Source organism: Protopterus annectens, chromosome 1.part2 (assembly GCF_019279795.1).
Source record: "Protopterus annectens isolate FY-2018-M chromosome 1.part2, PAN1.0, whole genome shotgun sequence".
NCBI lineage: Eukaryota > Metazoa > Chordata > Ceratodontiformes > Protopteridae > Protopterus > Protopterus annectens.
In genome coordinates this window covers 953,025,563-953,047,432 of record NC_056727.1, presented here as the reverse complement: position 1 = coordinate 953,047,432, position 21,870 = coordinate 953,025,563, and the positions used below count along the sequence as shown (strand labels likewise).

At 40.8% G+C, this 21,870-nt stretch overlaps 1 protein-coding gene across 1 annotated transcript in view; it reads right to left on the bottom strand.

Annotated features, from left to right (window-relative positions):
• LOC122792184 (microtubule-actin cross-linking factor 1-like) overlaps nt 1-21,870 on the bottom strand; it is a gene marked incomplete in the record, with an annotated part of 3,579,694 nt that overhangs the window by 2,306,321 nt on the left and 1,251,503 nt on the right. Inside the window, 3 exon segments of the mRNA XM_044059907.1 lie at nt 3,889-4,014; nt 19,320-19,415; nt 20,513-20,617. Of these exon segments, the coding sequence (XP_043915842.1) occupies nt 3,889-4,014; nt 19,320-19,415; nt 20,513-20,617 (327 nt within the window).

The following is a 21,870-nucleotide window of genomic DNA, read 5'->3' as shown; positions in this document are numbered from 1 at the left end:
GAGTAATACACAAATTGCAGCAAGGAGGAGAAATTCTGACTGAAAAAAAGAAGTAAAAAACGCCATTTCATTAAGATAAAAATTCTTCTAAGGGTTAAAACATTCTCCTGCATTCATTTTTAATCTTGGGTCTTCATGAATATAGGAACCAGTGACTAGGCTTCCATGCTTTAGTCTACAAAATGAAGGCAGTGAAAGATCAAATATGGTTACCAGTTCCATTGGTACAGAAGGATAAAGTATGTTTACATCAGAATGATTAGTCATTCAGGCATCTGCTGGAGCTGCATTGAAAGGATGGAGCAGATTTGGACTGTCCAAGTTCATAATCCTTCACAAGAGGGGCAGTGAAGCAAAGGATGGCACAAGGATAGGTCTTTGTCTGGCAAACAGCAAATGAGGTAACCCTCATCAAGGGTTCACAAGAGCATGCACTCACATGGAGTGGGCACACTGCCTTCTTCTTTGAGACAGTCTGCGTGTCCCTCACCAAAGGGAAGGTTTAGGACAATGCTACGTACATGCATTGCTGGAATGTCAGTGAGGTGAAAACTACTACTGAAGCTGCTTGCATGATGGCCTCTATGTCCAGTTCTTGCCTTCACTGGGAATACTCAGAACACAAGATGGAATAGTTGTGGCTGACAGGAAAAGGAATGATGGTCTGCAAATACAATGACAAAGCATACAGAAAAATCAGACATGGTTCCCCACAATAAAAGCTTCTTTTTTCAAGAAAAGTGTCTTCCATGGACTATATTTTGCATGTACAATCCTCAAGTCTGATAAAGTGCCACTGCAAAAGTAAAAACAGTGAATCTCAAAACTCACTGTGTTGACACTAAAGTATTTTTGTAAAAGGGGTCACCCACCTCTACCCCCTGACATGCGGAGTTTGATAAAGCAAATAGAAGTCAGTCAGTAATGGAAGGAAACACGAAGACCCTATGCTTGCAACACTTTCACCACCATTGCTAGAACCTTGATAATTATCCAATGCACAGAAATGTACCAACTAGCACCTTACACTTAAAGTTGTGTTGACTTGCAGGTGGACTGAAGTAACATTCTGCAAGGCTCCCAGATACTGATGGGCTAGAAGGTGTTCATCACTATACAGACTTCTGTAGAATGAGGGGCACAATCCCCTACACAGATATTAAGAATCTGATTTGTCATATATACCCAGTCATTAAGCTCTAAGATATAATTGAATGCCATGTGCCCTTTAAGGATGAGAAAGGAGAAGAAATAACATCCCCCTTTCATTTAAAAATAGGAGCAGCTTTTAAAATCCCTTTTAGGTGTAAAATATTGGGCTGATTAAAGAGCTCAATGGAGCCTCTCTTGTAAGAGAATTATTGATGGGGGGTATGAACCTAACCGCTACAAAATGCATGTACCCTTTGTGCTGGCTTTCCAAGTCAGGGTAAATTCAGACACGAACTCCCATGCAAAGCCCTTAGGAGTAGTCAGAATTTCTTCTGCTTCTTTTGAAAAGCATGCCATGTAGGACACTTGACAGAAGAACCTGAGGCATCATAAATGCCACTATCTGTATGTGAGAGGAGGGATACTGGGCACATGAAAATCCTGTGAGCTGCTGCCCTGGTCATACATTCAAAACAATTAAAACTACTGTAAGCTATACAAAAGCAAACTAAGGAAGCAGTCAAAAACTGACTTATATTTTAACTATGTTATTTTACGCCCTGCGCCTGCCAACCATCCTCCCTCCCCCATCGTCTGACGGCTATCCAGAAAGTTGCCACACAAACAGCAAGCAGTGGCTTAGTGAGTCAAAACACCCACACCAAGCCATCATTTCCATCATCACCCCCTCCTCCAAGAGACTACTGCAGCCTGTGGCATTCTCTTTCTGCCCACATGACTGGCACACCCATTAACAACTTTAAGCTCTGACAGACACCCAAAGCCAGTATACTAAACTTTGGTCACCAGAGTTGTAGTGACAGCTTTATCTCACTATGTCACTGGAGCTAGCTGGTCAAAAAATTCCTAACCAATGACTTGACTCCAGAATCAAGACTTGAGGGCTAATCTACAACGAAGGACTAGAAAAGGGAAAGGTGAGTCAGACAGATGGTGGACGCAGAGACCAGAGCAAAATAACTCTTTTGCTCATTCTATCCAAAGTCTTGAATATGCTATCTGTCAGCAAGGTGCAAAGGTGGTCTGGTATGTGGGACATAGGTTAGATGACAAGAGAGAGAGAGAAAGATAATCCTTACATTTATTTTAAGTCAACATCCTCCAAGATGGAAAAAAATATCTTGTTTCTACAACTGGGACAAAACAATGAACCTGAAATACCAAGATCTCTAGGAATGGTTTTGCACAGTCAAATCTCCTCCACAGTGTACCTCACTTACAATATGCAAGAACATCTAGAAAGAATGAAATGATTCGCCTTTAACAGTGTAAGCCTTTCTAGCTGCTCCATTTCTTATTACCAGAGGATGTAAAGCGCAAACTACCTGGTCACCTCAACTACGTAGACAAATGCTGTAAATGACAATGTAGGCTACACTTAGCAATAACAAGGCAGAAACCAAACTATCCTCAACACATTTAATTACTATCACACTATGGTTGTTCTTTTAAAAATTCACTTTCATACATCTTTTAAAACACATGACATAATCTGTAAAAAGTGGTGTAGAAGCACTACCTATCTTGGTTTTAAAGACAGCGATTACTAATGCACCAGTGTCAGAAGAAGTGAGATCAGATCTTGGTGATGCAGAAATGAGGGGCTATGCATGAATGCCAGAGCCCTGTCTTCTTCCCTATTATGCAGCTTTACTGAAGACAATGTATGAAGAAATAAACAAGCTCAGGTGGACAGGGGGATTAGTAAAGGGAGAACACTGATTACAGAAAAGAGATGAGAGAAATACAGGATGGGTTTCAAAATTAGTTAAGGTAAGGAAACAATGGGAGAACATATGTACAACTCCCAAAGATGCAACAAAGTCTAGAAGATTTAGGATTTTTGACTGTAAGTGTTTGCATAGGCACTTTTATAACCCAAGCAGACCAAAGAATGTTTCCACAGGTAAAGGTACCTGGCAGCATATGTTACCAGACTGTAATGAGTTGGCAGACTTTGAAAAATGTCCTACAGAGTACTGCGTCAGGAATACTGGGCAAGCAAATAAGTGTAACTAAGGACATTTTTTAAGCTGAGATACAGGATCTGAAATGCCTAGACATAGTAAGGCCTTGTTAAGTTTAATTCTTCGGCTGACAAAAAAAGTGATCACTAGAAAATGGAAATCAAAATGGAAACCAACTGTACTTGAAGCAGTGAATTTTTAGCAGAAATAAAACCGTAGAAAGTGAGATCTTTAAAAAAAAAAGGGTAGGAACAAATTACATAAAAGATGCAGAAAAATATTTTGCAGGAGGAATAAGGTTTAAGAGAAGGCAGGAACTGAATAATTTATGTAATGCTGGATTGATGATAATTATACAAAAGAATACATGTGATATATAATGTTTGCAAATGTGAAGTTGTTAATACGGTTTGCTTACTTTTATATAAATATAAGTTTGCCTATGTTAAAAGTGATTATTTAATAAGGGTGTTTAAAATTAGCTGAGGTAAATTATATTGGATTACAGAAAATACAATTATTGTACGTTTAATTTTAACAATAATAATAATAATAATAATTCTGTTAACTTAAGGCCACAAGCTCTAATAAAAAAATACTATAAATGACTAATCAGATATGCAGTTTGTGTATTTGGTAGGGTGACAGGCCTTACCTTTTTACTGAGCACTGTATAAATGCTTTAAAGATATCAGTTTTTATACTCTATTCACTAGGGGCAAACAATGTCAGTGCTTTAAGATCTTACCATGGAGTCCTGTAGGTTATCCTCTAGTCGAGAAAGGCTGCTGTCCCGATCACAGACGTACTTCCTCTTAATCCTGTCCTGCAGGTTACGTAAATACAACTCCAATTCCCTTGCATCACTAAAGAACTGCAAAACAAATTCCATGATTAGGCACCATTAGGCACTGAAAAAGCGTGTCGTCAGAGATAATATGAAAAACAGCTGCACAATCTGAATCTTAAAAGTTGAACATTTTTATTTACTTCCTTATACTTGTTAAACAGTTTGGTGCGCGGCTCCAAAATAAAATATTAGTACAAAGAGAGCATATATGATATATATATATATATATATATTAACAATAAACAGGAAAATCTGAGCATTACTAAAGTACCAGCATTTTACATATTTGATGTTAGTATTGGTAAAATACCCAAAAATGAACATCTAATTCATAGTTACAGGGATACTAGAGATGCATAAAGCAAGGCAAAACAGCATAAATTCTGAACAGTCTGCTAAAGAGAGAAATAGTGCACATGCAGTAGCAATAAACAAGTGCATTTTACTACAATCTGTTAATGTGAAGTAGTTGTTTACATAATAAAATAAAGTTAGGTTGTGAAATTACACATGCACCCCCCCCCACCACCACCACACACACACACACACACACACACACAGAATCTGCAGCAAGTGGGAGACTGGCATTTTGACCTGAATGCATTACTAAAGACCTTGAAAACATAAGTAAAGTGTCACTGAGCATTCAAACTCAGGGAGCTGGATCACCTGTGTGTCTTTAAGAGTTATATGCATATCTCTCAATATACCTTCACCAAAGGAAGCTTGCAATTCCTTCTTTTTTCAGATGGCACTCTGTTTTGGACATCTCTCTCTCTGTAGTTTGCCCCTATATTTATATGCTCCGGGACTTTTTGTATGCATGCATTTATCTATCTGTTCACATACAACATACAAAGTATATATACCATGATCATCTAATGACAGTAAATGCTTCAAAAGAGTTCTCAATCTTTTTATATCAAATAAAATAATGAAAAAAAAAAAGCAAACACTATTTTATGCAGAAAGCAAGCCCCTTTGCACCATCCCAATCCATCTGCTATCAATACCAATTTAAAGATCAGACAACATCAGGAAAGCATAAATTCCCAGACCCGGCAGTGCTACAATCTTGGACAGAGCAGCTAGGCAGCCAGCAAAACAAGATTCTCTTTGAGTATTCTGTCTTAGGAACTAAAAATAAAAAAAAAAAAAAAAAAAAATATATATATATATATATATAGGATCCATACAAATGCTCGACTGCATCTTTCAATGAATCCCAGTTTGGTGAGCATACTTGCGCGAAAGTGCTGCTCACCAAAGCAGCACTTTCGCTTAAGTATGCTTGTTGTTTCGGTCGTACTACGGTGCGGTAAGGCAAAATTCCCTTTTCTCCACTGTAGTGCGACCTCAAAGTGAGAATATTAAGTGCGGGTGTGTGGGGGGAACAGTTCCCTACATCGGGGGGGGGGGGTGCAGGGGGGCTTGCCCCCTTGCATTCAAGTAGATTTTTTTTTTTTTTTTAACATCCCTTAATGAAAGTGCTTTTTCGATTAAAGCACTTTCGTTAAAGTGTGTTCGGTGGTAATGGATTCGGGCTTTTGATCTTTCGATCAAAAGTCCCAGATTCATATATATATGTATGTGTATATATACATATATATATATATATATATATATGTGTGTGTGCGTGTGCATATAAAAAAATGCACGCACACATACTTACATATACACACAAAATATATATATATATATATATATATACACACACACACACACACACACACACACAGAACACGTGTGTGTGTGTGTGTATATATATATATATATATATATATATATATATATATATATATATATATATACACACACACACACACACACACACACACACACACACACACACACACACACACACACAGGGAATACTATCTCTCTCTCTCTGTCTACACACACACAAATACACACACATACATATATATATATAATTTACATATGATTGAAATCCCAAAATGCCAAATTTCAGTATAAAGAGACAACAATCCCAAGCTCTGAAAAGACTGAAACCTTAAAATACCAACATTTATAATACCAACAGCAATGTAGGAAATAATACATTAGTTTCTATTTAACAGGTAAGCCCCTAGTAACTACCTAAAAAAATGGTGACCGTGTCATACGACACTCCCGGCTAAATAAACAATGTTTACAATACAACTAGGTAACAAAAACAAAAGCTATATTTACCATTTGAAAATAACTGCCGAATTAAAAAAATACTAGGCTTGTAAGTATAAATATTCAGAAAAATACAGACATAGAGGTGTTACTGGTTTTCTAGTGGAGGATGAAGAACTGTTAACGTCTGTGGCTCATTATCGCACTGCAGACCTTGAAAGAATACAGTAGTACCGTGTGTTTAATGACTTAAAATGTAGATCTCTGGAACTGATGATGCTGTACATGCATACCCCACTGGGTGAGCCGTAGCAAGGCCAGCCTACATCACACCCACTGCCCAACAGTCTGGAACCGTAATGCATATTTTCTTACGTTTTTGCAGGGGGGCAATACCCCCTGCACCCTCCACACCCCCTGCAAATTAAATATACCAACTCCAAGAACACACAGTATTGAGGAAAAGGGTAAACAACTATGGTACGTCCACACAGCATCACCTCTGAATTTGTACAACTATAGGAAAACTTTCGGAAATGTGAATCGTCTGTTCATTTGCAGTTGATCTCTTACATGAAAAAACATGTTTTACTTTGAAGAGCTTGTAGTTAGTTTATAAATGAATAGTTCATGGATTTATACAGGGTTGTTTATATTGTATAAAACGCACTGGTGAAGCGACATACACGTCACGTCTAAATGTGTACATTCGGTATTTTGAGAGTCGGCAATTTAAAGTTTCACTCTTATGATCTTTGGCAATATGAAGCTTCAGTCTTATGAAAACTTGGGATTCTGGTCTCAGTATAATGAAATTCGGTATTTTGGAACTTTGATTATATAAAAATAGATCCATACACATTATATATATATATATATATATATATATATATATATATATAGAGAGAGAGAGAGAGGGGGGGGAGTATCCACACAAATTTGGCTATTAAGGACCCTGAAGGCCAGGGTGGCAGAAGTGTAGAATTTCTTCCCAAAGCAGACACATTTCTTACTTTCCCTATCACTGGGAGAGGTTTCTTGTAGACTCTTACAATAGACATCACAGCTGAATCAGGAATAGGATTCTTTGTACAGATGCTTGGAAGAATCAACAACCAAGTAATACTGGTCAGGCTTCCTGGGAGCCTGGCTCCACAGATGTAATAGTAAATCCACCTTCCGAGGCTTCAATCAATAGAGCTACAAGGTTACGTTCTACTTCTTGCACTTGATGTTCCCTATACCTTTTCTAGACAGCAGAGTAATCCTTAGACTCTCATTTAAAGTGGTCTTTACTCTACTGATGGTATCACTGAATTGGACATCCTCTGGTAAAGATGAGGAGGTGTTCTTAGTATTTGATTCATAACTAACAGAAGATATCTGGTCCACGTAAGCCAGTTTGTCAAACTCTGAGCCACAGGTATCGGGCTTACTCAAGAAGGGGAGTTTCCTTTTTCTTTTTTGAATAAGGACATCCCTCATTAAAGATGACTGCAAGTTCTTAATGAATAATAAAAAGCCCTTAGCCAGCTTCATTACATCTTGAGAGGGGGGGCTTGGAGTGGAGGATGGAAGAAGTTCACTCTGAGGCAAGATGGCAACTGTCTGTATGCCTCATTTCAACTTCTGGAAGTGGTGGCTACCTTAGAGGCTTCAAGTCACAGGTGAGAGCCAATGGCTTCCATCTTAGTGTCATTGACAAAAACTAACAGAACACTGTCCTGTCAGTTATCACAAAATGCTGGTGTCAGACATGCCCTAGATAAGACGTCCAGATCAGCCAACAATTGAAGGTGCTTGTTTTTTTCAGAGTGGCACAGGCAGAGGTCTTTGACAATTCTATGGAGGTCCTCGACAAACAGCAATGTCAAGTACCCTTGGAGAGATTTGGCTCTCCATTTAATGTCTTCTAGTTTAACCTACCACACTAGGAAAAGGAGAAGACGCTATGCTCCAGTCCAAAGCAAAACAAAGACTAATGAAGCCTTTTTGAGGGATTTGCTTCCCCTACATAATACAAGTACTGACTTTGTATTCTGACATCTACTGCCCCAATGCTTTAAATATAAATAAAATATATATATATTATATATATATATATAATAAAAGGCTTTTAACATACAAAAATATGCAATAAGTTTTTTCCCCAGTGGGGATCAAATGTGTACTCTGAAAGCCAGGTTGAACAGGTGGGACTGACGTCACATTTAGCAACTCACACTGAACTTATGCAAAAAGCCCAGAATTTCCAGACACAAGATGTACAAAAAGATTAAGAGAGAAATTAGAGGAAAGAAAAATACTTCCACAAGAAAAACTGTCAGACGCTTCAAATAAACATTTGTATTCATTAACACAACAGGTTTGTGAAAAACAGTATATAGATAAAAAAAATTGATCTGTTTAGAAAAAAGCATCTGAGGAAGTGCGAAAATATAAACAATAAAACCTAGAGATTTTTGAAAAGTATAAAAAGAAAAATGGACATGGGAAAGAAAGAGATCTGATATGGTGCAGTATTTATGCAAAGGAGAAAGCCAAACTAATCAATATAAAAAAGGCAGCCCCAAAGACATTTGAAGAGAAATATAAGCAAGGGCATCCAGATATGGAACATTTAACAATAAAGAAAATAATATCACAAAGAGGGAATGAAAAAAGAAGATTAGTAAAGTAGAAGTTAAAAAAAATAGAAGCTGAAGTTATGGAGTGCCTGTGAAGTGAAGGATTTGGTGTAGAAGGTCTAACAGGTTACATCACAGCAAGATGGAGTCAGTCCCCAAAGTAAGGAGAAGCAGGAAGATCAGGAGACATCTGAAAAAGAAATGCGGACATGGGAAAGAAAAAGATTTAAGTCTCTCTTACTCAATGTCTGTACACATTTCCTTTACAGGTGCTTCCAAAATCCTGTTACAGTTTATTCTACCTCTTCATAGTTCCACCACTTCTCTCAAAACCTTCTTTATCCTTCTGTGGTTTTATTTCCTTCTGTCAATATTCATGAATACTGTTCCATACTACAAGCTGTAGACATGTTTCAATGCTTGCTTCATTTTTCATATTACTTTCAAATTCTACGCATTTCCACTATTCTCCTGATTCTTCCATCAGAGTGTTTTCACCTACTTGACATTTTTCTTCTTGCAGACACCAAAGCAAGGTTACCTCTTAAAGATCCAGAGGTTCACTGGTGTGTACTAGGCTAACATCCACAAAGGCCTTTTTAAGCCTAGCCATACATCCCAAATCTCTGACAAGTTCTGGTATCCTTGTAAGTGTAATCAGGGACTTGGGACATGAAACACTTACAAGCAGAAGCCTGGAAGACGAACCATTTACAGGCTGCCTGTGTCCATTAGATATATAGCTGCCAAACCAGGGATGAATTTCTTGTTCCAATTGTCCAAGTTACACTTGAATTGGTTTAAGGAGAAGTTCTGCTTTACATGCATGGGGAGCTTGTTCCAGAGAACGGGTATCTGGGATACATATACGTGCAGGTCCCATTTTTATCATTGGCATGGTTTACTTCCTTAGAATGGGTATTTCTGATTCTGTTTTGTGGACATGCAGGAAGTCCATCAGGGTAGGGTCTGACACTGCCTTGTATGTCAGGCATAGAGCTCTCCTTCACAGACTGTAGGAGACAATACAGGGACAGGGGGCTTGAGGTGGTCTGCATAAGACATGTTACTTACGCTCTGTATCCTTTTAGGGAGCAAATTCTGTGGAAGTTCCAGTTGTTGGGCATGTCTGGTTAGCTGCACACCAAAGGGGGGATTGTACTTAATGATAGGTCTGATGAATGCTGAATACAGTGGAACAATGACCTCTTTAGACCTAGATGCCACACTTTTGTTTATAAGTTGCACAACACAGAATGATTTCTTCACTACTGTAGACATGTGATAGTCAAAAGCTAGATCACTGTCTGTGTATCTCCAAGTCCCAGGCAACTGTGTTAACTCTTAAGGGTGTGTTGAAAATATGATAGTTACCAGGGATGGGTGACTTCCCGAAGGATACTATTATGCATTTCTTGGTATTTAGTTTTAGTCCTGGCTCTGGCACCAGATATTTTTCTGTGTCAGCCCTTCCTGGAGAACATTTGCAATGGTGGGGGATTCTACAACTGCTCCTAATTTGCAATCATCTGCAAATTTAGTCAGCCAGAGGCCATTGACATTGACCTTGACTTCACATAAGTAAAGGCCAAAAAGGAGTGGCCTAAGGACCATTAAAGCACTAAACGACCCCTGGGTGAAGGACTGCCATTCACTCTCTGGATTCTTAAGAGCTGAAGAAATAGGTTTAGTTTCCTGATTTTATAGGATGTCTGCCTTATAACATTTAAAAGGCTCTGATTCCAGATGGCATTCAGCAATTGTGGTAGGGACTTCTCTGCCTAAAAGTTGAGGAACACCTCTAAACCCTTTGGAGATAATCAGCCACGGTACCCCCGGAACATGTGAAGTGGATGACTGCAATGCCTCTTTGGACATGCTTAAGGTCGGATCCCCACTGGCCTCCAACACGGTCATGGCTGAAGATTCCAACGATGAAGCCGGTGAACCTCTAGGCAATCACTCACCTTGGAGGAAACGTCCAGTGGAGGCTGTACAGTACAGGATTCCAGCCTAGATTTCTTGGCCTTCTTCACAGACAGCTGTCCCTCAGTGTAGGAAGCAACAGTGAATACACTTGACCATCTACATTTATGGTAGGTACACAACTGTACTATGTTCATCATGTTTCACTGTTGCAGTCATTACACTTGGGTAGAATCCCAAAGCTGAGGTAGGGTGGTTGGGTCTAAATTGGATTTGGCGAGGCTAACAATCCCTGCAGAACTGCAGTGTCAAAGCCTGCTCTGGATTTGGAGTACAGAGGTAGGTGGTAGTGCTTGGTAAAAGTGTGCACGGAGCTCCAGGTTGTAGCTTCTAATATGTCTTTGGTTGGTACCCCTCTGAGCAAAGCTGCTGACGTGGCTGCTGCTCTGGTAGAATGAGGCCTAATGCCCTTAGGCACAGATTTGCCATGTTGTGCATAACAGAAGCGGATGCAGTGTCCTATCTATCTGGAGATTGTCTGCTTTGTAATAGGTTTTCCTTGTGATCCTGCAGCATATGCTACAAACAGTTGCTCAGTTTTTCTGAACGCTTTTGTTTTGTCCAAGTAAAATCGTAGCTGCCTGTGTATATCCAAAGAGTGCAGAAGTCTTTCCCCTTTATTCTGGGGATTTGGGTAGAAAGCAGGCAAATAAATAGTTTGGTTTAAGGCCACACTGGAGACCACTTTTGGCATGAATGTTCAGTTCGTCCTTAGAGAGAGACCCTGTCCTGGTGAAAAATGAGGAAAGGTTCCACAGCCATCAATGCCTGTAACTCTGAAACTCTTCTTGCTGAAGTTATTGCTAGGAGCAGAGCAGTTTTCCATGACAAGAATTTTAGATCAGCTGTGCTGGCTGGTTCAAAAGGAGGCAGTGTTAGTTTTTCTAAAACAAAACTGAGGTCTCAAGTAGGTACTGGTGCTCTCCTGGGGGTCTTACATTCTTTGCCCCTCTGAGGTACTGTCGTAGTAGAGGATGTGAAAAAATAGGAGGATCCGTATTGTAATGAGCTGAAATGGCAGAGGCATGGATTTTAATAGAAGAAAAAGATAGGCCTTTGTCCAACATCTCGGTCAGGTATTGTAAAATCTGAGGCATATTAGGGACCAGTGGGTCGAGCCCTTGTGCCTGGTTCCAAGCACAGAATCTCTTCCATTTTTCTGCATAAGATTTCCTAGTGCTGGGTCTCCTGGATTCCAAAATTACATCCATAACAGCTTTAGAGAGAGGTGCAGTCTGAGTTGCTACATTATCTGCCATGCTGCCAGGTTTAAGGTTCTGAGTTGACTGTGCAGAATCTGATTGTTTTGCTGTGTCAGAAGATGAGGGATTTGAGGTAGAGGGCAAGGCGGGCCTTGGGAGAAAATCTTTAGGATTGGGTACCAGTGCTGGCGTGGCCAGTCTGGTGCAATCAGGATCATTTTTGGCCTCTCTTGTCTGACTTTTAGAAGCACCTTGGTGAGAAGAGGCATCGGAGGGAAGGCATAGACTGTCAGGTTTTTCCAGTTGAAAGATAGAGCATCCACTTTCCATGCTTGAGCGTGATAAGTCCTTGTGCAAAATTTCTGTAATTGGCAATTGTGAGGGAAGGCAAAAAGATCTATGTCTGGGCGTACCCATTCCCTTGTTATCATGTTGAACACTTGTGGATTTAGCTTCCATTCGTGAGGATCCATGAGATTTCTGCTTAGTTCGTCTGCCAGTGTTTTTTTTTGTTCCTGGCAGGAATTGTGCTTGCAGATGTACCTGGTAGGTCAGTGCTGTGTTCCACAAAGTCATGGCTTGTCTGCATAGGGGGTAGGAGTGTGTGCCCCCTTGCTTGTTTATGTACCACATAACTGTGGTATTGTCCGTCTTTATTAATAATTGTCCTGGATGTATTAGGTCCTTGAAGGCTGTCAGGGCATTCTGTACAGCTAGCATCTCTTTTTGATTGATGTGAAGATGCATTTGTTCCTTGGACCACATGCCCTGAATACATTTTCCTGCCATATGTGCTCCCCAGGCGTAATCCGATGCATCTGTTGTTATTGTCAGCCTGGCTGTATGTAAGGTGAAAGGCTGTCCCTTGTTGTGGTGACAGGCCTGGGTCCACCATCGAAACTCCTGTTGTAGGCAGGGAATCAAGGTTATGATTGTCTCTAGGCTGTGACAATGCTGAGTCCAAACACTTTTTAGGTACCATTGTAGTTTCCTCATATGCAGTTTGGCATATGGAATTAGTAGAATGCAAGATGCCATGAAACCCAGGGCCTGCAGAATTTTTCGTGCAGGAAGCTGGGTCTTTGTTGCCATCATTTGAAAGTAATGAGTCAGTTGCCTTTGTTTGTCTGGCGTGACATAAGCCATCTGGGTAGTTGTATTTAAGTTTGCACCCAGGAATATTATCGCTTGAGAGGGCACTAGTTTTGATTTCTTTTCGTTTACTGTGTACCCTAGGTAAATTAGTAATCTTTTACAAACGACAGGTGCTTTAGAAGAATGTCCTTGCTCTTTGCTTGAATAAGGCAGTCATCCAAGTAGGGATATATTTGAATTCCTTTTTGTCTGCAAAATGCAATTGCTGGTGCCAAGCATTTTGTGAAGACCCTGGGCGCAGTAGATAAGCCAAAGGGCAGTGCAGAGAATTGATAATGCATTGAGCCTGCTATAAATCTGAGGTATCTTCTGCACGATTGTCTGATTGGGATGTGCAGGTATGCCTCCTTGAGATCCAAAGTAACTAGCCAAGCCTCTTTGCCCAGCATGGGCAAGAGTTGTTATAGTATTAACATTTTGAATTTTGGAACATCCAGGAAAGTATTTAGGATTGACAGGTCCAGTATTGGTCTCCATGCTTTGTCCTTTCTGGGTACTAAGAAAAGTCGTGAGTAAAATCCTTGGCCCTGTTCTTCTTGTGTAACATTTTGAATAGCTCCCATATCCATAAGAGCTGCAATCTGTTTTTGTGCCTCTGACCATTGGTTTTGTGGCAGGTTTGGCAAACCTTTTGGTTTTGGAAGCATGTGGAAGTGGAACCTGTACCCTTGAGAAACTATATTCAACACCTATTGGTCTTTGCTGATCATGTGCCAATTTTTTGAGAAAAGTGCTAGCTTTCCCCCTAGGGGTGCTGTCAACTGGTAAGAGCTTGGCATTTGCAGAGGGAAGTCATTGTGACTGTTTCCTATAAGGTTGTGATTTGTCTTCTCCTCCTTTGCGGGCTGAAGCACCCCACTGTTTAGGTCTGTACGAGCCTTGGGGCTGAGATCTGCCTCTTGGGCGTCTGTATCTGCCTCTTTGTGGCCTGTCTGACATTGGAAAGGGCCAATTTTTTGAAGGCCAGTTTCTGCTAAATCTAGGTGGCTGAACCTGTAAGAATTCTTTCACAGTTTGCATTGACTTTGCTTTATCCTCCATTTTCTTTAACACCTCTTCTGTCTTAACACCAAAGTATCATGCTGCAGTGGAGCATCCAATAATTTCATTTTAACATGGTCAGGTAAACTTTGTTCTTTCAACCAAGCATGTCTTTGAATAACTGAGCCTGTAACTGCGGCTCTACAAGAAGCCTCTATTTAATCAAAACCACATTGCAGAGCATGCTTTCCCACTTGTTCAACTGCATGCAATAAATCCTGCATTTCTTTACTGTCAGGACCTTCTATATTCGTTACCATTTTCTGCTTTAACAATGACATGAGATACTGCTGATATTTAAGCATGTGAAACTGACAGTTTAAAGCTCTTACAGCTAAAGTGGCTGAAGTATAAACTTTTTTCCCCCATCTGTCCAGAGCTCTGGAATCCCTATCTGAGGGGACAGGATTTTTGGCAGTGGAAGCTTTAACCCCTTTTGGACCGTGAGAAATAGTTTCTGGGTCCGCAGCAGGGTTTTGTAAAGAAATATATGAGAGTCAGGGACCCGGCAGAACCTGTCTGGCTTTACTGGAGCAGGGGGTAAAGAATCTGGAGACGGACTGGATTCAGAAAAAACATCATCAACAATGTCAAGCACAGGGGGGATAGCCAAGGGCCTGTGCTGAGGCAACAGAAGGAAATCTCTGAGCCTTTTCTTGGATTCTGAGTAATCCTGGCTCTCCCAATGGAAATGCTTCCTCATGGTGTGCAGGGTTTTCCCAATAGAGTAATCCTCAGGCGGTGAGGCTGAAGGAATGGACTCTTCAGCATCAGAGTCCTCATAGGGAGGGAGAGAATAGCCCTGGTCAGAAGAAGAATCAGAAGAAATGGAAACCTGATCAGAGGAATCATAATCAGTGTCTTGCCTAGGCCTTTTGTCAGGAGGGGTTGGGAGCCCCTGATTAAAGTAATAAGGTCTTCGGCCATTTTAGGCATCTGTTTTTAGGCATGGATGACTGTTCTGGAGAATGCTGCACTTGTTTCTTTGTCTTTAATGGTGTTTTTGACTTTGCCTTTGCTGCTGTAGTAGCTTTAATTGTAAGCTGTGAAGGTCTGAAAACACCCTCAGAAGCCGGTGCCTGCTCAGCAGCTCCGGACCCATCTGAGGGTATATTTTCCCTAGGCCCAATACCTTGAGTTTCCACAGGCCTCGGTGTCTCCACTTGGCTGTTGGTTGTGGCCTGTGGCTCTGAGGTAGCAGGTGTCAGGGGCTGCGAAAGTGCCTCACTGAGGACCGGCGATTGGCCTAGAAGAGGCTTTGTCGTCGGTTTTGGACCTCGGATGCCTGTCTTTTTCTTTGTCTTTGCGTTTTTTATACATTCCGGTCGTCGGTTGTTCCGAAGGCATTATGTAATTAAATCTTCGTCCAAAATAATGTAAAGCAAAATCAAACAGACGTTTAATAGCGTGTTTATTAAATCTAGCACAAAACCGACAACTAGTGACGTCGTGGTCAGGGCCTAGGCAAGGAATGCAGTAAGAGTGAAAGTCCTTATGAGGTATTTGCTTCCCACAAGAAATACAATTATTAACTTTTACTGACATCAGTCTGGAGCAAGAAAAAGTTTCCCCAATGGGGTACTTAGCTTTATTGAAGACTTCGGTTCTGACATTCAATTTTGAAAATCTCAGGAGTCGCGAACTGCTAATGCTTCAGGCACCGCGCGGCAAGAAAGACTGAAGAAAATGGCGTCGGTTGCAACTTTTATACCCCTGGCGCACTGACGTCAGGGAAGAGGCGACAGCAACCGACGTCGGACCAAGACTTTGGAACTCAGGCCAACTACGGGTCGCCTGCCAGCAGGATAACCCAAGTGTAATGACTGCAACAGTGAAACACGATGAACATCACTGTGGTGTTTGTTTTGATCAGGAAAACCCCTGAAGAGAGAAGGGGTTTGAAAGCTATCAAGGCCTGCTGCACAGCTATCATCTCTTTTAGACTGATGTGCAGGGGGAGTTGCTGGGGGTTCTATTGGCCCTTTATGTACCTGCCATCCAGGTGTGCACCCCAAGCATAGTTTGATGTGTCCTTTTATGTCTGGATTCGGTGTTGCGAAGGACTTCCTCGGAAGCTGGTGCCTGCACAGCGGCTCAGGACCCATCCAAGGTAGAGACGACTGCAGGATCCTTAGACGAAGAAGAGTTCTGTGGCATACCGGAGTCCGAAAGGGTCTCGGTAGAGGCCTGTGAATTAACTGAAGTGGGCATCAGGGGCTGCGAAAGTGCCTCACTGAGCTCCAGAGCGCTGACAACCAGCTTGGCGGTAGCATCGTTGGAAGGTTTAAGTCCTGTGGGATCTGTCTCTGTCTTTATCTTTATGTATTTTCAGAAGGTCTGCTGTCGGATGGCTTACAGAAGCCATATCGGAATTCGAGGACTGTAAATGGAAATATCTGGCTACAATAAGGGCCCGACGATGAATAGTTCTGGCGTTAAACAAAGCACAGAAGTGACAACGAGGGGCGTCATGGTCTGGGCCTAAACAAGTGATGCAGTAGGAGTGGAGGTCCCAGTCTGGTATTCGCTTTCCACAGGTGAGACAATTATTAACTTTTTCTGACATTGGTTAGCGCAAGAAAAAAGGATCCCCAACAGGGTACTTAGCTTTCAAAGACTTCAACTTCAGTTGGGAAATGAAACTCAGGTAGCAGCCGACTGGCACTCATGTGAACTGCTTCTGCTTCGGGCTCCATGGCAAGAAAGACTGATGTAATAGTGTCGGCTGCCTTCCTTTATACCACTAATGACCTGACGTCAGTCTTCAGGTGACAGCAACCGATGCAGAAATGCTATGTCAACAGTATTCAGGCCGGTCGAGGGCTACCCCTGCAGGGATAACCCAAATGTGATGACTACAACAGTGAAACATGAAGAACATCTGCAGCTCCTTGATATTTCAAATGCACTGGTGACAAAAGGCAAATAACATTTTTGGCCTCATAACACTAATTGGTCAGTTGTGAGTCAGACAAACTATCCCATGGAATTTCAATAGCTGCACAGTGGTATACTTTCACAAAACCAGAAAAAGGCTCATCGGAGCCACACTAATTATTTTCCATACAAATAATGTGATTTGTTCAAACGGTGGTAAAAGAAAAAAAAAGGGGGGTGGGGGTCATAAATTATCCATATTTTCTAAAAGACTATGGGTCATGCAAGTTTCAAACCTCATCTCCCAAAGCATGTCTGTTATACATACAGACATAAATTTACGTCTGCGTGTGACTAAGGGAAATGAGATTGTGTTAGAGTGTAAATGGAGAGAAATATGGAACACAAAACATTTTCACACAACTTCTGAAAAGAATACCACATTATTAACTGGCATACAAGATACTCGAGTATTTTATGCTCTTCATCCAATGGTATAGGCTATAGTGCAAAACATTTGCCTTAGTTTTCTGATTTCAGTTCCATGAATGTGGCATTCCACACTACAGTATGGAAAAATTGTTTCCGCTGTATAAGCAACCCAGTTCAGCACATATTTCACTAGCTTCACGTCATAGCATAAATCTGAATTCCCAAACATCAAAGGCGACCTTGAACAGAGTCCACCAAGAATTCCAATTCCACCTGGTAAATAAAAAGTACTAGAACAAAAAGGTCTACAACACTGAAATGCAGCAGTTATACAAACTGAGACAATACAGTTATGATCTATGACATTTTTTAAAATCAAATGTAAAAATTTTGTTACTATAAAAAGTCTGACAACAGAATTTTTTAGACTCAAATTTAACATTTTTTTTGTCCCATCCTCATGTGTGTCGACCATCTGTCCCACAACTAGAGATCATGCTCACTCATTCTCCCTGTGACACCCATTATCTAGAAGTTGTCAGAAGTACAGAACAGAGTAATACCTTTCCTCCACCTAGGTGAGCTTACGTCATTGGCTCACTCATGTCTTCACTGGCCCACTCCACTAGTGACCGTGGCAATGGCAATGACTGAGCTTGGCTTGGCTGATGTTACAGTCTGTCCTTCATTTCTCTGCCAGTTGACACATACTCTGCAGCAGGTAAGATGAAACTGAACCCCCACCCCGTGGGCTACAAGCACAGCATTAAAGTAGCAAGTACTCACTTTAACATAATTTTTTTCTTTTATTAAGAACAATATAAAAGTACTACCAAGTAGATTTATTTCTATTTCATTTGTTCTTCTGTTGGACCTGCCTGATACCAAACGGCTCTACCACCTTTTTAGTCATTTGGATTATTTGTCCCATCATTGACAAGAGCCATATGAAAATCCTATGACCCATTAGTCCCTGACAGTGTGCTTAATTAGCCCATGCTTCCACTCTGGTGAAAGTTGGGTAGTAAGAAGCAGGCCAAATTTCAGACCTAGTAAAACAGCCTCCCCTCCCACTGCAGCTTCCCTCCCTGCAGCAGCTCTTTTGAACTTCACGTAAGATCTGCCTTGCTGAGGGAAGTCTGCCTCTGCACGCTGCCTTCCCCAGCCAGTGCACTACCATAGAGTCAACTTGTGCCTGGTATACATATACTACACAGATTTAATACCTAATATTCCATTTAGGTGGCACCCAACGGGAAGCCAACACCACCTCTCTTTACCTCTAAGAAGGGTGAGATGACATAGGTAACAAATTGTCATGTTTCCCTCCCCAGCACTTCCAGCTCTTGAGCCCAAAGACTAATACTGATAAGTTGGCCTTTTATCAAGAACAATTAATTTCCATGTTGTAGATTTAGCTTTCTCTTTAGTAGTGGAACACAAACAAAACCTGCATTATCTAAACAATTTCATAAACATTTCAAAGCTACTGTATTATAACAAGCACCACATACCACAAAGATTTCAGGTCGACTGCAAACAAAAGTATTTTTAGTATAAATCAATGACATTTTGGTGATGCAGTGTTGCTCATTTTTTCTAACAAGACCTGAGAGTGTATCTGCTGATATTTACTGGAATATAACACAAAACCCAGGAAGCTCTAGGTAACCATCAATCAGTGCAAATATTTTTTTTGCAGACTAGTCAGAATGCAATGTTACTGCACTTCTAAACTGGTCATAGCACTGTAACAAAAAAGTGCACACCCTCAGTTTGGTCTCTAAAACAAGAATGTTCAGCATGTGCAATGCAAAAACAGTCACCAAAGGCAGTATCTCCTTCTAGACATACAATACATCTATCCCACAAGAAGCTACCTTACCTGAAAGTAAGCAGTGTTGTCACGAATGTGCTGGTCAACACAGAGGCATAGCTCCTTAATCCAGTTCCACTGGGTCTGTACTGCTGCACTGTATGCCTGGAAAAGAAAAAAATGGACAGTTAACTTATGGTAACCATCCATGCCACTCCACAGATGACCATCATTTGCAGAGCACTGCAAAATGATGCAACTAAAGTCCACAAGCCGGTAAACCTTGAAAGCTCAGACAATATGCACCATACAACCCAGGACTTTAACCTCTATAATGGCAGACTCCTCTCCAAAGGACCCTCTACTTAAGGCACAGTTTTGTTTGACAAAGTTTTTATTTCTTGTAGTACTGAATCCTCTTTCCCTCCTAGTTAAGAGTTGTATTTCTCTGTCTGACTTCAAAACTAGTGGCCCTCCACTTCAGCAATAAAAGCTGTCAGGACTGTGAAGTGAACCAAATTCTATCCAAAGTATTGTTACAATATCTTCAAATGAACGTGCTCCTGCTCCCTGCATTCTTGTACAGCCCCTCCGTGAGATTATTCTAGCTAAATACATTTCTTACATCTAATTACTTTGTCTAGTAATGTTTTCTGCCCCCGGTAAATTTTTATTAGATATAATGTGAGGATTCTCAAGACTTCTCAACTCATTTGTCAGCAATGCCTTTGTACATAAACTACAACAAAGACTTCTTATTTGCATGGATCCAGATATAATCAATATTATTTTCTTGTTGATGCAATAAGTGTGAACAGAGTTTCATTAGCCAAATGATATTTACCAATCTGATTACATCTTCTAGATATATATGAAATACTGAGCAATGATCTTGTATGACAAAAGGCTTATATTCATATTGGATTTACACAAAGACAAAAATACCTCCAGCTCAGCCTGCCCTTCCCTATAAAGTGCCTAATGACTTCATTGTATTCCTTAATGTGCTGCAGTACTACACTTAAAACGTGTCTTTTAGGCCTATTAAAATGTGTACGAGCTACTATAATGTTATGGTTTACCATCCAGCAGTACAACAGAGTTAGTTCACATAATGAACTGATTTACAATGTTCACAGAGCATCACCCATTAATAAAAGGTCCACATTTTTGTCTTTTAAAGCACTGGGAATGTCGAACACATGCCTACATATTAGTAGGCTGACCCTCTCATTGAAAGCACTGCACAGCTGTTTCTTTACCTCCACTGTCTGCTTGGCAGGGTGATTCTCCAATGACAGCATCTCTGCAGTCTCTTGCAAAGACTTAATTGTATCTTCTTTCTCGTCCAGTTCGTTACTGAGTTCCTGGAAAACACAAAGATAATTATATATCAAGACCACTGAAAAACGTAGCAAAACATCCCTCTTGCAAACTTTACTGCATAAGTTTTTTTTCTGCCACTGGATAATTTCATCACTGACATACAAATTCAAAAACTCCCTAGACAGTCTTGAAGGAGTCTCTTTACGACCCTGAATTGGGTAAAGCTGGCACTGAATGTTAATGACAGCTGGAACTCCTCTCCCTCAGTGTCAGCTCATACTGAACAGTAGTATATTCACTCTAGATGGTGGCAGGATTGTCAGTGTACTGCATGCACAAGTTTGTGCACTGTTATGGTATTGTTATATCTGGTATGGTAAGCCAAAGGACTGCTTTATATCCAAGCAATGCACTTCTGGACACACCTTCATAGGTTACAGCTCTGGTACTAGTTCTAGTAGCAGTATGCCAAAAGCAGAGTCATATCCATGGATGCTATCCCCTCCTAGATGTGTAACAAGTTCTATGGATAACAACAGCTTTTTGGCAACAATTACATACATCAAAAACGGGAAGAAAATGCAGTAGTCAAACCCAGTCCTGAAAGATGCACTGAAGCAAATGAGGCAATGCTACGTTCTTAAAAATAAGGTGAAATGGGGAGAAGAAAAAAAAAGATGCAACAGACAACTAGAACCAGATGTAAGGAAGCAGGGAGACAGGGCAGCTAAACATGAGAAGAGAGATGAAAACAGAAGGGAGAAGGGGTGGTAGGTTATGAAACAAATGAATAAGATGATGTAGCCACAACTATCTGCAGCAGGAAGCAAGACATAGCAAGTACAACAATGACCTGGGTGAATGACAAAAAGAGGATGGATCACGTCAATCCCAAGGTTAATTTCTATAAAAATAAGGGGGGGGGGTGCTGAAGAGATGGCACTATATACGAAGGAAAATGAGGCCAGGAACATGGTGTAAAGAACAAACAAGGGAAAACTTGACACAGAAGAGAAGAAAGTAAGGGTATTGCTGGTGGACGGATGTTACTGACTGCCCGACACTATAAAGGAAGAGGATGCAGGTTGCAAAGCAAAGTGAGTTTGCCCTCGATTATGACCCTGAAGACCAAACTTCAATCAGTATCCCAAGAGACAGACAAAGCAGTTGAGGAGGGATAGGAATGTATGGCCAATGCAAACTCACCTACTTCAGTGGGAAGAGAGTAAGAAGTGTCCTGCTGCACAAGGACCACCTGAGGGAAGGTCCAGAACTGCAGCCTTACAATAGGGGA